This window comes from Lygodium microphyllum, chromosome 29 (assembly GCF_053477565.2).
Source record: "Lygodium microphyllum isolate KBCC chromosome 29, Lygodium_microphyllum_v1.1.10, whole genome shotgun sequence".
Taxonomy (NCBI): domain Eukaryota; kingdom Viridiplantae; phylum Streptophyta; class Polypodiopsida; order Schizaeales; family Lygodiaceae; genus Lygodium; species Lygodium microphyllum.
The window spans coordinates 1,736,151-1,749,428 of NC_141163.1; the positions used below are offsets into that span (position 1 = coordinate 1,736,151).

General features: G+C 38.5%; 1 protein-coding gene across 2 annotated transcripts; it reads right to left on the minus strand.

Annotated features, from left to right (window-relative positions):
* Window positions 1–8,918: 8,918 nt before the first annotated feature.
* LOC148010306 (uncharacterized) lies at window positions 8,919–13,054 on the minus strand. Of its 2 annotated transcripts, none has more exons than XM_087672009.1 (7): window positions 12,759–13,054; window positions 12,055–12,339; window positions 11,172–11,734; window positions 10,704–10,890; window positions 10,478–10,542; window positions 10,052–10,262; window positions 8,919–9,908 (listed from the first exon to the last, which is right to left on the minus strand). In XM_087672009.1, the coding sequence occupies exons 2-7, from the start codon at window positions 12,178–12,180 to the stop codon at window positions 9,597–9,599; spliced, it is 1,464 nt and encodes a 487-aa protein (XP_087528135.1). In that variant the 5' UTR covers window positions 12,181–12,339; window positions 12,759–13,054; the 3' UTR covers window positions 8,919–9,596. The 2 variants fall into 2 exon arrangements, with proteins under 2 accessions (XP_087528135.1, XP_087528136.1); XM_087672010.1 differs by having other exon boundaries at window positions 12,055–12,356.
* Between the last annotated feature and the right edge of the window lie 224 nt (window positions 13,055–13,278).

The window sequence follows — 13,278 nt, forward strand, 5'->3', positions numbered from 1 at the left end:
TCAGGAGCTTCAACTGCGAAGGTTTAAATGACTCAACAGATTTCATGTTGCCAATCATCCGCCTACTGATGGCTGCCGTGACTGAACCAAATCAAGCAGAAGGAAAACCCAGTGATGGAGCTGCCATTGGCATAGATCTTGGAACCTCATCGTCCGATGATCCATGCCCACCGCCTCAAGATCTACGGATCGCTTATTGATACCACAAGCATGAAGACTTTCAACTCAAAACTGAAGATGCTCTACTTACAGACAAGGGTTTTCAGCCCAGGCCACGGCTTTTCAAGGCAAACAGCGTTCGGGGGGTTTCTCCAGAATAAATCCCTCCAATACCATCCTCCTAAGGGATTGCTTATTGCTTCAAGCGTTTCGGATACTCAAAAGACGACCGGCTCCATAGGGGCGCCAGAACAGTGTGAAGGCTACTGAGAATCTTCATGAAGCCTAAAGCACGCCGGAATCTCTCCTGGTCATCGTCATCAAACTCCATCACCTCTCATTCACAAGCATCAGTGTCATCTACCCACTAGTTCCACCTAGCAATAGCATCATCTATCCCACTACTTCCCACCACAGTGCCATAGGACTGGCACTTGGCCAGGAGGGGGGTAATGTTTATCGCATCACAGAGGAGTGGGAAATGGAAAAAGAGAAAAAGAAAAGGCGCCTTAAATGGCAACTAGATCCGGGAAAAAAATAAATGCACGGGCACGATCCTCAAGAAGTCTTGGAGTCGCCCAAGGAGAGTAAAAGAATAAAAAGCGCACCATTAAGTGCGAAAACACTTCCAAAACCTTGTAAGAGAGCGCCAGGCTCACTCGTGTGCAAATTGTATGCATTAGTTGGGGATAGACTAGAACGGTGGGAAATGAGGAAATGGGCCTAGGCTAATGGCCGGCCATGTAAAAAAGGGGGATGACTGCCCATGGAAAATAGGGCATGTATATAAAGGTGAAAAGTGAATGGGAAGCTCATTCTTGTGTGTGGCCAAAGCTTCTTCTTCTTCTCTTGTTTCTTGCCTTCTTGCTTGTGCTTGAGAGAGGGATTGAGAGAGTGTGAGGGAGTGATTGTGTGAGAGTGAGGGATCTTGGAGAAGAAGCTCTCCATCTTCTCTCTTCATCTTCTCCTCCTCTCTTCTCTTCTCTTGTCTCGCACGTGGCTATGGAGGATGAAGCTCATGGGAGAGGGATTGAGGTTGCTTGAGCTTGCCTCAAGGATCGTGGAGCTACCGGCGTGTAGAAAAGAGGAGGGTACTCGATCGAGCATCAAGGTAAGCTCACTACACCCGTAAGGTAGGCATTGCGCGTCGGCTATGTGAGAGGTAGCCATGGCTATTCGGTTCGAAACACTTGAGCAATAAGTGGTCTGTAGGTCTCGGGGTAGAGCTTGAAGCTCCCCTCCAGCACACGGTTTAAATATTTCATTATTGGACATTGTATTTAGGTACAACTCGAATTTTGGGGCGCCCAATTGCTTTATTCTTTATTTGGACAAAAGCAAACACAAAAGCCAAAGCATGCTAATTGTAAAATTGGGCTATTTTTGAGCTTCGAGATGAATAAATTTAAAAATACATGCCTTGTGAAGTGCTCACACAAGGCAAGGGGGGAGATTGTATCCAATTTGTCTATTTTCTTCATGTCGTGCAAATCTATCTTCTTACTTTTTGAGCTTAAGTAAAGTTCTTTTGTTCTTGGGGACCTTTCGCGCTCGCTACATATACATCCAGCATCCGATTTGCACACCATAATAACTATATTATAACATCAAAAAGCATCTTCTGATGAAACCACATAAGGAAAACAATAACAAAACTTGATGCAACGTCATAGAATGTAACTCCCATAGTAATAGATTTAATAAAGCACATGGTATTCTCCATTTCAATGGAAGAAGAACTCATCCACAAGGTGATATGAATGGAAAATAATCACATAGTATTCAGACCATATCTTTAACAATGTACCTAGTCTTCTACTTTTATAATCTCACAATCTATCATAGCTACGATAGGTTGATCACCAAAAATGGCTATCTCTTTCTCACAATCACTCTCTCACATGCTCTCACACAAATATACAATGGAATAATAATCCACAACCCTCTCTTGGTCATGGAGCCACTCTCCAAAGGGTATGTTTGATATGAAGAGCTACTAAGACCACTATTGAGTTCCTTTACGTGCTCTTCCCAATTGGTGTGAGCACTCCATAACTACCTTGATCCACTTCTACAACACATCCTTAAATATTGCACATATGAGTCATTGGAAGGTAGCAAGGATATAAGTCAAATCAAGGGGCATGACTATCAAAAGGAACGACTATGTAGGTGGAGACTCTCCACTTTGTGGCAAAAGTTATATTGTGCTTGTAATTCTAATGAACTTACACTTGATTGTACTTAGAGAATCCATCAAGGAAGCTATAAGTCTTCTTCCTTGCCACTCATTTGAGCATGTGCTCAACATATGGCACACGATAATTGTCTCTCTTTGTTGCGGTATTGATCTTTTTGAAATTGACACACACTTTGATCTTCACATTTTTTTGAGCACTATCACTATTGGAGATACCCTATCCATGTGCTCAATTTTGTGAATGAATCATGCATTTTTAGGAGTTTATTAAATTCTTCTTTAATACTTGTGGATGCTTGGGATTCGTGGTGTATGGTTGATGTTTCGTTGGTATGGTACAAGGGACCATTTGGATGTAATGCATGATGATGCAAGGATTGATTTCCTTGAGTTTCTCCATTGATCATGCAAACAAATCCAAGAATCTCTTAAGAGATTCACAAGGTTTATGTCTTTGTTCTTAGTCAAGTCATCGACTATGAATATGAATTGAGGCTTTTGCTCTCCATCAACCAAGTTGACTTCCTTAACTTTGATGGGTTCTTTGATTGGTTCACTTGCCTAACCTTATCATTTAAATACCACTATACGATCTCCTTTCTTGAACTTTGTGATACTCTTACAAAGATCTTGAGGGTTTCTCTATCGCTCAGTCTTTGAATCCTTATCTTTCTTCTTCCTTTCCTCCTTATCTCAAGGGTTCCTTTTAAGAATATATGATATCTATGCATAATATGCATAAGAGTATAGTGGGCTTAAATTGCGTTTAGTGCTCTTATTATGCAAAGCATGGCTTACAATGCAAAGTATTACACTTTATTTTGAATGGCATGTATAAGTATAGCCTAGGTAGAACATAACACTTCCACCCACACTTTCTATACTATCTTATATCTTTTGTTAAAAGAGAGTCTACAAATAATGAAGCTTTTTGGCTCAAAACTACAAGACTAGATGATAAGAAACAATGATAAGCTTGCAATCTCACACACACACACACACACACACACACACACACACACACACTCTCTCTCTCTCTCTCTCTCTCTCTCTCTCTCTCTCTCTCTCTCTCTCTCTCTCTCTCTCTCTCTCTCTCTCTCTCTCTCTCTGTGATACATTTATATGGCTATATTTAAAAAATAGTACCCCCATATAATTCATATTCTAATTACTGCATGATCACTAATCTTTCATATGACAGATTATTTTGTACGAGAGATTATTTCATACGAAATCTATATAAGAATTAACAATTAAATGCTATTAATTTCAATTAATAATAGTTATTTAATTTAGGTATTCAATAATATATATTTTTAATGTTTAATTTTTACATGTATATGATATTTAAAATTACTTTAAAAAGTATTAATAAATATTATATTAGTAATTATTAATGGTTAATTATCAAGTATAGTTTATTTGAAGCCATAAAACTATAGTTTAGCATCAAGGATTGACAACTTCCCTTGGTTGCACCACTACTTACTAATAATGTGAGAGTTACATGCACACACACACACACACACGCACACACACAGAGTGGTATATTTATATGGCCATATTTAAAAAAAATACCCCCATAGAATTCGTATTATACTCTAATTACTACATGATCACTAATCTTTCATACATTTATATGGCCATATTTAAAAAACAATACCCTATAGAATTCGTATTATACTCTAATTACTGCATGATCACTAATCTTTGATATGAAAGATTATTTTGTACAAGAGATTATTTCATACGAAATCTCAATAAGAATTAACGATTTAAAGCTATTGATTTCAATTAATAATATTTACTTAATTTAGATATTTAATAGCATGTATTTTTAATATTTAATATTTAATATTATTTTAAAACTATAAATAAATAATAAATAATAAATAATATATTAGTAATTATTAATGGTAAATTATTAGGTATAAATTTTAAATTAATATTAAAAATGATTTAAAATAAAAATTAAATGAGTAATTGGTTAATTTATTAATAATTAATAATATCATTTATACTAGTGTTTAATTTATTTATTAATTTGTGACTTGGAATTTTAATTGAGTGGCTCAAATCTCTTCAGCTTTTGCCAATGAGACATGCCACATTTTAATTTGTGCTAAGGCTCTTATGGTGAAGGGTGCTATTTTATACTTCATATACATTGTATTGTGAGAGGAACAAGGAAAAAAAAGCAACAAGAAAACATTTTGGCTTCCATCTCTCTTCTTGTGTTCTTGACTGAGCTTCTTCTTGTATGTATTGTGTGTATCCGATGTAATAGCTCAAGCGAATCTCCCTAGCATATGCGATTTTAACATGGTATTGAAATGGCATCACTAAAATATGTTGTTTTTGAATGTTTAAGTGAAGGAGAAGGGGCAAGGATTCTAGCAAGCAAGTAACTAGTAAGGAGCTTTTCCATTCTCTCACTCTTTTCCTTGGATAGTGCTTGTGAAGGTGCTAGAACCATAGCAAAGCAAAATCCCAGTTTTTTGTGAGATTTGGTGTGTAAGAAGAATTGTGTACATTTTGCAAAAAGGCCATTTATGGCTTTGTCACTGTGTATTTGGTCATTTGAGGTTGTTTTGGACCTTGTTTTAGCTCTTCACAATTGTAGACAGTAGTTTCAGAACATACTATAATTTTGGGTGTGTTGGTCGTTCTCAGGTGCACAAGCTATACATTTTAAATTTGTAAGTTCTAAGGTGTTTGTCAAGAAGAAAACATAAGGTTTATTTACAAATAGGTTACATAATGTATTTATTATTAAGCAATCAGTGAAAAAGATTTTCTGGTTTATTGATGTATACATATTGTGGAAATTTGCAGAAGACTTGTTTACTGTTTGATGCTCAATTGTGTCATAATGGCTAAGAATAGTGAAAATCCAATTATTGAGAAGCTAGATGAGAATAAATACCCATAATGGAAGTGCCATGTGATAGATTTCCTTATTGGTAAAGGCCTCTACAAGTCAATTTCAATGAACAAAATAAATTGGATCTAAGTGATCCTACGACTATAGAAGAATAATAGGCGTGGAAAGAATGGAATGCAAAAGATGAAAAAGTAATGTATTGGTTGTTTGCAATCATTGATAACACTATGTTGGGGCATATAAGAAATGCAAAACATTTACATGTAGCTTAGACAACATTTGAGGATATGTTTTCAGTAAATACAAAGGCATGAAAGATTCAACTCAAGCGAGAGTTGAATATTTTGAAGAAAGGGAAGAAGCTTGTAAATGCATACATTTTGAAGCTGATGAGCATTGTAGATACATTAGCAACAATTATTGATGCAATGCTTGATGATGATGATGATTTCATTTCGTTTACTTTGGATGGCCTTCATAATGAAAAGGCTTGGAAATATTTTGTTACTTTTGTGTATGTACAAAAGCCATATCTAGATTTTGATGAATTAGTCTCTCTCATGATTATTGAAGAGATCAATATATAGGGCGAGCCATCAGAAAAAAGTAGTGAATAGGTCCAAGCATTTTTCTCAAGTTCAAGAAGGGGACATGGAAAATCCTCTTTAAGAGGCTATGGTATGGGTTGTGCTAGTGGTAACCAAAAAAATAGGTTAATAAACAATCTGGTACATGTTGATTTTGGGAGGCTGTGATAATTCTAGAGACAATTTACATGCAAGTATATTCCACAACAAAATGGGTTTATAGAAACAACAATAGACATATTGCAAAAGTTGCACGCACATTGACGGTTGAAAAGAATATACCCAAGCTTTTTTTACCTGAGGCTATTCATATTGTTGTTTGCATTATAAACATATCTCCTAGAGTTGTGGTTTATGGTATTACCTCCTTGAAGAATGTTTTACAAGCAAGAAACCTAATATACCACACTTGAAAGTGTTTGATTATATTACATATGTTCATGTACATTATGAGTTGAGGAAGCAATTAGACCCAAATGTTGAAAAATATATTTTCATTGGATACTCTAGTGACAAGCAAAAAGAATATTGTTGCTATAAGCTTGTTAGTTGTGAGTTTTGAGTAAGAAGAGATGTATTTTAGATGGGATGAGTTGTTGGTCTGGGATTGTAGAAACAATAACCCTTAGTGGACTAGACACATCATTTGGTGGTAGACCTATAGTCTATCCTTGGTCTGGGAGATTAAGGAGTAGCCCCACATCTTCAACTATATCAATATTGCAGGTAATGACAAAGGGAAGAAGAAAGTGTCAAATGGTAATGATGCATCTACTAGTCATTTAGTTCTTGATGGAGACTCTAATGGTTCAAAGATTTTGGATGATGAGCTTCGTATTTCCTCAGTAAGAACACTAGGTGTATAAAGAGCATATGGTAATATAAAGGCTCTATTGAGTGATCTAGTGGTATACATCTAGTAGGCTAAGATACCATGCTAGAAGATTTGGTTTTCAGGGTTATGTAGCTCATCGTTATACTCATATGGTAAAGGTATTCATTAGGAAAATTTTGGACTAAAGAATAATCCTTTTAGGGGGTTTGACTCACTCTCTCTCCTAAAAAATGGGGACACTATGAAAATTTTGCAACCAAACTTCAAATTTGTCAACCTTGAACATTTAGGATGTACTCTTTAAGCTCTTTCACTTGATTTATAGCATATCATGGGATTCTTCATATTTTAAAAGTTTGCAAATTGATGTGACCCCTTGATGTGATATCCACCCTCTATGGATCTCATGATGTATAGATCAACAGAAAGAGCTCGAAGAGTACATCCCAAATATCCAAGGTTTGAGAAATTCAGAATTCATTTGCAAAACTTTCACAGTGGCTCCATTTTTTAGGAGAGAGAATGAGTGAAACCCCCTAAATACCCATTTTTAAGTCCAAATTTTTCTTAATGTGAGGATGTTGAGCCCATTTCTTTTGAGGAGGGTGTTGGTCATGCTCATTGGGATGCAACAATGGATGAGGAGATGGCTGTATTAAAGGCCAACAAGACTTGGGATTTAGTACCATTGCCCAAGGGTAAGAAAGCTATTGGTTGTAAGTCGATTTATCAAATAAAATATAATGCAAATGGTTCTATTAATAGGTATAAGGCCACACTGGTTGTGAAAGACTATACACATACGTATGGCATGGACTATGAAGGGACATTTAGTCTAGTTGCTAAGAGGGAAACTATTGGATTTGTGATTGCTTTGGTAGTAGCCAAAGGTTGGAGTATACAAGAGATGGATGTGAAAAAATGCCTTCTTGCATAGTGATTTGCAAGAAGAGGCATATATAGAGTAGTTAGCAAATTATGAGGATTTAGAGCATCCCACATATGTGTGTAGGTGAAAGAAGGTGCTCTATGGCTTGCTTTACCTAGAGCATGGTCTACAAGATCGAAGAGTATCCTGTCAACACTGGCTTTTATGTTTCACTCACTTTATGTGAGAAAGGGCGATACAAGTTTGGTTCTTATAGTAATCTATATGGATGACTTGATTATTACAGATGATAGTGACAGTGGGATTGCTAATGTTAAGGGCCTTTTGAAGCACATATATGAGATGAAGGATTTTGGTGAGCTGAGATATTTCCTTGGTATTAAGGTTATCAGATATGCTGATAGTATACGTCTATCCCAAATGCAATATGGCTTGGATATGTTATCCAAGAATGTATGACATCAAAATGTAAAGTTGAGTACTGAGGTTGGAGATGCGATAGAATATCCTACTATATTTAGGAGGATACTAGGGAGTTTGATCTACATGACTATCACAAGGCCAGACTTGAGCTATATAGTTGGACTTATTAGTCAGTTTATGTAGGTACCTAGGAAGTCTCATTTGAATGCAATCAGACGCATATGAGGTATGTGAAGTCCACTGTGAATTATGAAAATTTTTAATAAGATAGGTAAGGATGTACATGTGTTTGGATATATAGATGTAGATTGGGCTAGTAACATATTTGATAGAAAATCTACCAGCATCATGCAGATTCATGTTCTCTCTTAGTAGTGTAGCAATTACTTGGAGCAACAAAAAGCAACCAACAATTACTTTATCGAGTATGGAGGTTAAGTAGAGAGATAATGCTATGGCAGCATGTGAGGTGGTATTGTTGCAAAAGTTATTGGGTGATTTAGATGTGCAGGGAGATGGTCCAATTGTCATTCACTATGACAACATGAGCAATATACGGTTGGCTAGGAACCTAGTGTTCCATACTAGGACAAAACACATTGAGGTGCCTCACCATATTGTGAGAGAGGAGGTCCTTATAGAAGAGATCAACTTGGTATATGTTAGCACATAGGATCAGGTAGCTGATGTTTTCACAAAGTCATTGGGTGCAAAGAAGCTTTGAGGATCTGAGAGTTATAGAGATGTAGTTGAGCTTGAAGGAGACTGTTGAGATGTTAAGCTCAATATGTGCAAGAACCCAAAAAGAGAGACGGAGGCCGAAACATATTCTTGTTGATTTTTCTTCCTTCTTCCTCTCACAATATAATGTACACAAAGTATAAATAAGATACGACATAAAGGAAAGTTGTTGACTAAGTGAACCAATACATAAATAACTGTACTAATCGATTAACGCTATAACTATGCTAGTTATAAGTAGATGTAACTAACAAAATATAAGAAGTGATAAGTTAGTGGCCATGTGAGGATCATAATGACCACCAATACGCTAAGAGTAGGCATGCAGACCCATCTAACCAAGCAGTCTATCATCAATGGCATTGCTTGGTGGGGTGACTCTCTTCTTGAGCTACTACGTTAAACACACACAAGACATGCAAGAAGAAACTCACCCACATCCGTAGGTTTCATGTCTAAAACATTAGCACACATAGTACAAAATCGGGTGTGTTCTGCCTTCCTCTTGTTCAGGTTCGGGAAGGGGATTACATGATGCTCTTACTTGTTGTGCTTAATTCACCTTGTACAAGGGGGGGGTTGTACCTAATTATGCAAGTGGGACTTATTAAGTCCTTGAGTCCTAACCACTAGGTTAGGACATCGGCTACATAAGATCTCTGATCGATCTAGGTGTTTACAATATTAGGGTTGATTGCTGGCATTCTATACTAGAGATTGCCGATTCAGCAGTGATAAGTGACATTTCCTGTTGTAAGTCGGCGGTTCCAGTCACACGGTTAGATTTAGGTGACTGAGAATCTTCATGGCTTTTCCTTAACATTCCCTGAGGATTTGTTGCAGCTGACCTGATTGGATTGGATGATTGACACCTCTCACTATCCCTTACTTGTGACATTCATGCGCCTTCGCCATGTTTCCTGTACAAGCTTCTCATCTCTTGGAGGCAGGGAGCATGGAGGCAGATCACCTGGTCCTTTTACCCTTGATGTCTCAAACAGTGCTCTCTCTCTGTCTGGTGCTTGGCACAAGAATGCTTCCGAGCATAACTCAGACATGCTTTCAGTATCGGGTTCGAACCGCAGTAACTTGGCGTACTCACGAAGAGCATGTAGCATGTAGTCATATACATATCTCATGCTCACATCCTTGATAATATATTGGTTGCCAGACCTTCCCATTTGTTCTGCCTGCATATAAATATAGTTAAGAATAGTGAAAGATGAAGAGAGAGGACCTACAAGTGACACCATAGCTGGCACCACACAATCAAAATAAACTAGGAAGATAGTTGCAGCTTATGGATGTCAAATAAGCTACTGGCTAATCTTGCCTGGACTGTATGGTTGTTGCCCCATTCCACAGCAACCTTGATTGAGTTGCAGAGAGTGTCAGGTTTGACAGGCCAAAAATGTTCCATTGGCATAAGCCCTCTCGAGAAAAAATCATAAAATTTTGGATTGACCACAAGAACAGGTGAATCACAAGCCAGAATGTACTTCAAGCTGACAGACCACCCCCAACCTTCAACATATATTTTGTATCTGCCATTATTAGCCAACACCAACCTTAGCACCCTATTCAATAAACAGATTTGCAAATTTCACCACAATTTTTGGATGATCGCTACATGCATCACTGGAAATCAAGCACTACTCCTCAACTGATAGAGTTACTGTTTGCCTTAACAACTTCACAATTAACCTTCATTAAACAGCAGACAGGAACTTGATTCATATTCAGCTATCATGATCTGCACCTATGCTTGCACTGCTGGGCTAGCTTTGAATTCTTGTAGTTAGTCTTTGACTCTGCCCACCAGTCCTGTACACATCACAAAACTTCTATTACCAATGTTGCTGTTAAATGCAAGCAATCCTATAATTTGGATCTGACAAGTGACACTCATGGCTTGGAGTAAGATCAAAACGAGATGTTGAAATGCTATCATGAGCAGCAATCTTGTGTTGGTCTGATGGTTTCACCTGATGAATAATTTCAGCTCCATTATGTGCACCATTGCAGCGCTGAAGTCCTTTCCGAAGACTACCCCCAGTGTTGGTGTTTCCTTTCCAGAAAGCAACTGGATGCCTTTTCTCCCAGAGGGTATCCTTCTGTCCTCTCAAAATATCACTAACCTCTTCATCCCAAGTCTTGATATCGATTTCTGGCCTATGAAACAAAGTGATGAAATTCTGAGCTGAATATTGACTTAGTGCAAGAGAAGACCAGCATTCAGTCTAAACACAATTGTAAGTTGGTGAAATTGGGGATTCAGACTGTAAACTTAGTGAAAGCTACATTAAGTATTCTGCAGCCCATGTGCCCCAACAGAGATGCAAGCAATCTAGTGTTCTCTGTAGATATTCAACAGCACCAAAGGTGTGACTGGACTCAAACAGTTTGGACTATGGTAGCTGGAATGAAAGGCAGCTTGGTGATTGCATGCTCACCACCCCCAAAATGGCCAGTCTGGAAAAGGGATGTCAAAGTGATTCATGGTGCTGCAGTAGCTGAACATTGGCGGTGGCGATCCTGTGGCATACTTCTGTTTCGACACCACCGGTGTGTCTCCACATCGAAATAGCAATTCTACATCAGGGACAAGCCCTGGGTAATGTTCCAGTAGCTGAAGAATCCCCCACAAGGTGAAGACAGCTCTTGTTTGAAAGCAAGGTTGGTATGGATCAACATACAATCTGTTGTTCTTTATGACCACACGAAAGCTGGCAACATGTTTCCCCTTCTCAAGCATTTCCTTGGATACCCCTGACTTAGCCCATGGTGCCAAATCCTCATGAATGTATCTGAAGTAGAAAGGGCAAACTCCTCCTCCCTCAGCAAGGAGCTGGGAGGGTACCTGCTCTTCCTTGTTTTTGTGAATTGGGCAGCTGGAAAATGGGCATGTGTTTGGAGCCCGATGCACATTTGAGAGTTTTTGCCAGAACTGGGGATTAGGCCATACAGTTCCATTCGTATGATGCAGGCGGCCTTTATACCATACAACGAGATCTGTCTGCATAAAAAACAGAGGTCTAGATTAGCACAAGATGTTTTAGACAAAACTCCCTCAATAATTCTCACATTGTGATAGGACAACGAGATGAGCTTCCCTAGCTAAGTGAGGTTGCGGGCAGGGGGCTGCCAGCCTCAGGCCCCCTGCCCCCAACCGTACCTAGCTAGATATGTAGTACATCCCGAGCAGAAGCTCACGATGTTGAATACTATAGGCAAAACAAAGGTCTAGATAAGGAGCTTTCTCATCTGGCAAGCATCAGCACAGTCTGTCAGGAAAAGAATTGAGTTCGCTGCAATCCAGTAGACATTAGCACCCACCTTACGCCAAGTTGCCACAAAGCATGTGGTAATCAGTAAGGCAGCCACAATGCCCCAAAGGGGTCTATCTATTTTGCTGATCAAAGTCCTGGGTAACAGCCGCCCTTCATGGCAAGAGCAAGTCATCTTCAAGGATGGATGATTCAGCACAGGGTCTGTTCAGTGATTACTCCACATACAAGGATAATAATGCCGATGCTGAATGCTAGTACATCAAAAAGGGGCTGGAAGAGGATTGTGGGGATGCTTTAATTTGCCGCAGGAGCATGAATTGCTGTCCCATGGCTGCGAGTACCATAACCCTGACATTAGTAGAATTCACAATAATGGCAGGCATTCAAAAAGAGATGCACTGAGAAACCGTTGGGTGAGGACGGCTATAAGGATGCACAGCATATAACAAACATAAACTGATTGTACAAGCTTTCATGTATTGCAAAGAATCCTGTGCGCAAGCTGACTACTCCATGTTAGCTAATTATAATTCATGGCCGATCTCTAATTCAACGTCTTAAACCAGCTGATTGCAATTCATAGACCTCAATTCAAGGTCTCAAAAAGCAAACACAATATCAGTGTATGTATAGCTCAACGAGTTCACCAAAGCAGCCTGGAAAAGTTCAGCGATTAGGCAAAGCAGACAGTTCATGTTTAAAGATTTCAGCTAATGGCTTTCAAAGGTTTAGGGGCGTTCTGTAACTAACCAAGATTGAGTAATCTTTGTATCATCCCCTTAATCATACATGCAGAGAGTGGAGAGGTCTATTTACTAATAGCAAGGGCTCTGATCCTCGCTCTATCATAGAATTCAGCATCAAACCAACCGGATATGGCGGAAACTCGTCGAGCATTCCAGAGACAAACAGGAAAGAGCTATAAAGTATAGAGAGAGAGAGAGAGAGAGAGAGAGAGAGAACAACAAAATTCGAGAGATCATATGCTCTCTGCAAATGAGGCAGCCACAAAACAAAATAGAGGTGTTACAAGCAAACGGGATGCCTATTCTCTTTTGACCATATTCCCCCTTGGAAAGTGTAGAGCTTCTTGTTACTAGTGAAAACCTTCTCTTCTTGTTACTTCTAGAAAAAAAGAATACAACAAGTTGCATTAAAAAAAGGAGAGAGAAGATTACAGAGTCATATACACACTGTTGGACACCATTACCTATAGAATTTCTTTACAATGTTGAGAGAGAAGATTACAAAGGCATGGCTTTTTTATAGG

What these genes read in the sequence shown, in the direction of transcription:
- LOC148010306 (XM_087672009.1), bottom strand. Translation starts at nt 12,180, where the DNA reads ATGACTTGCTCTTGCCATGAAGGGCGGCTGTTACCCAGGACTTTGATC. An exon ending in TTGTGGCAACTTGGCGTAAG is followed by an intron (nt 11,735 to 12,054) that starts GTGGGTGCTAAT and finishes TTTTTTATGCAG; the next exon opens with ACAGATCTCGTTGTATGGTA. An exon ending in GCAACAACCATACAGTCCAG is followed by an intron (nt 9,909 to 10,051) that starts GCAAGATTAGCC and finishes ATTTATATGCAG; the next exon opens with GCAGAACAAATGGGAAGGTC.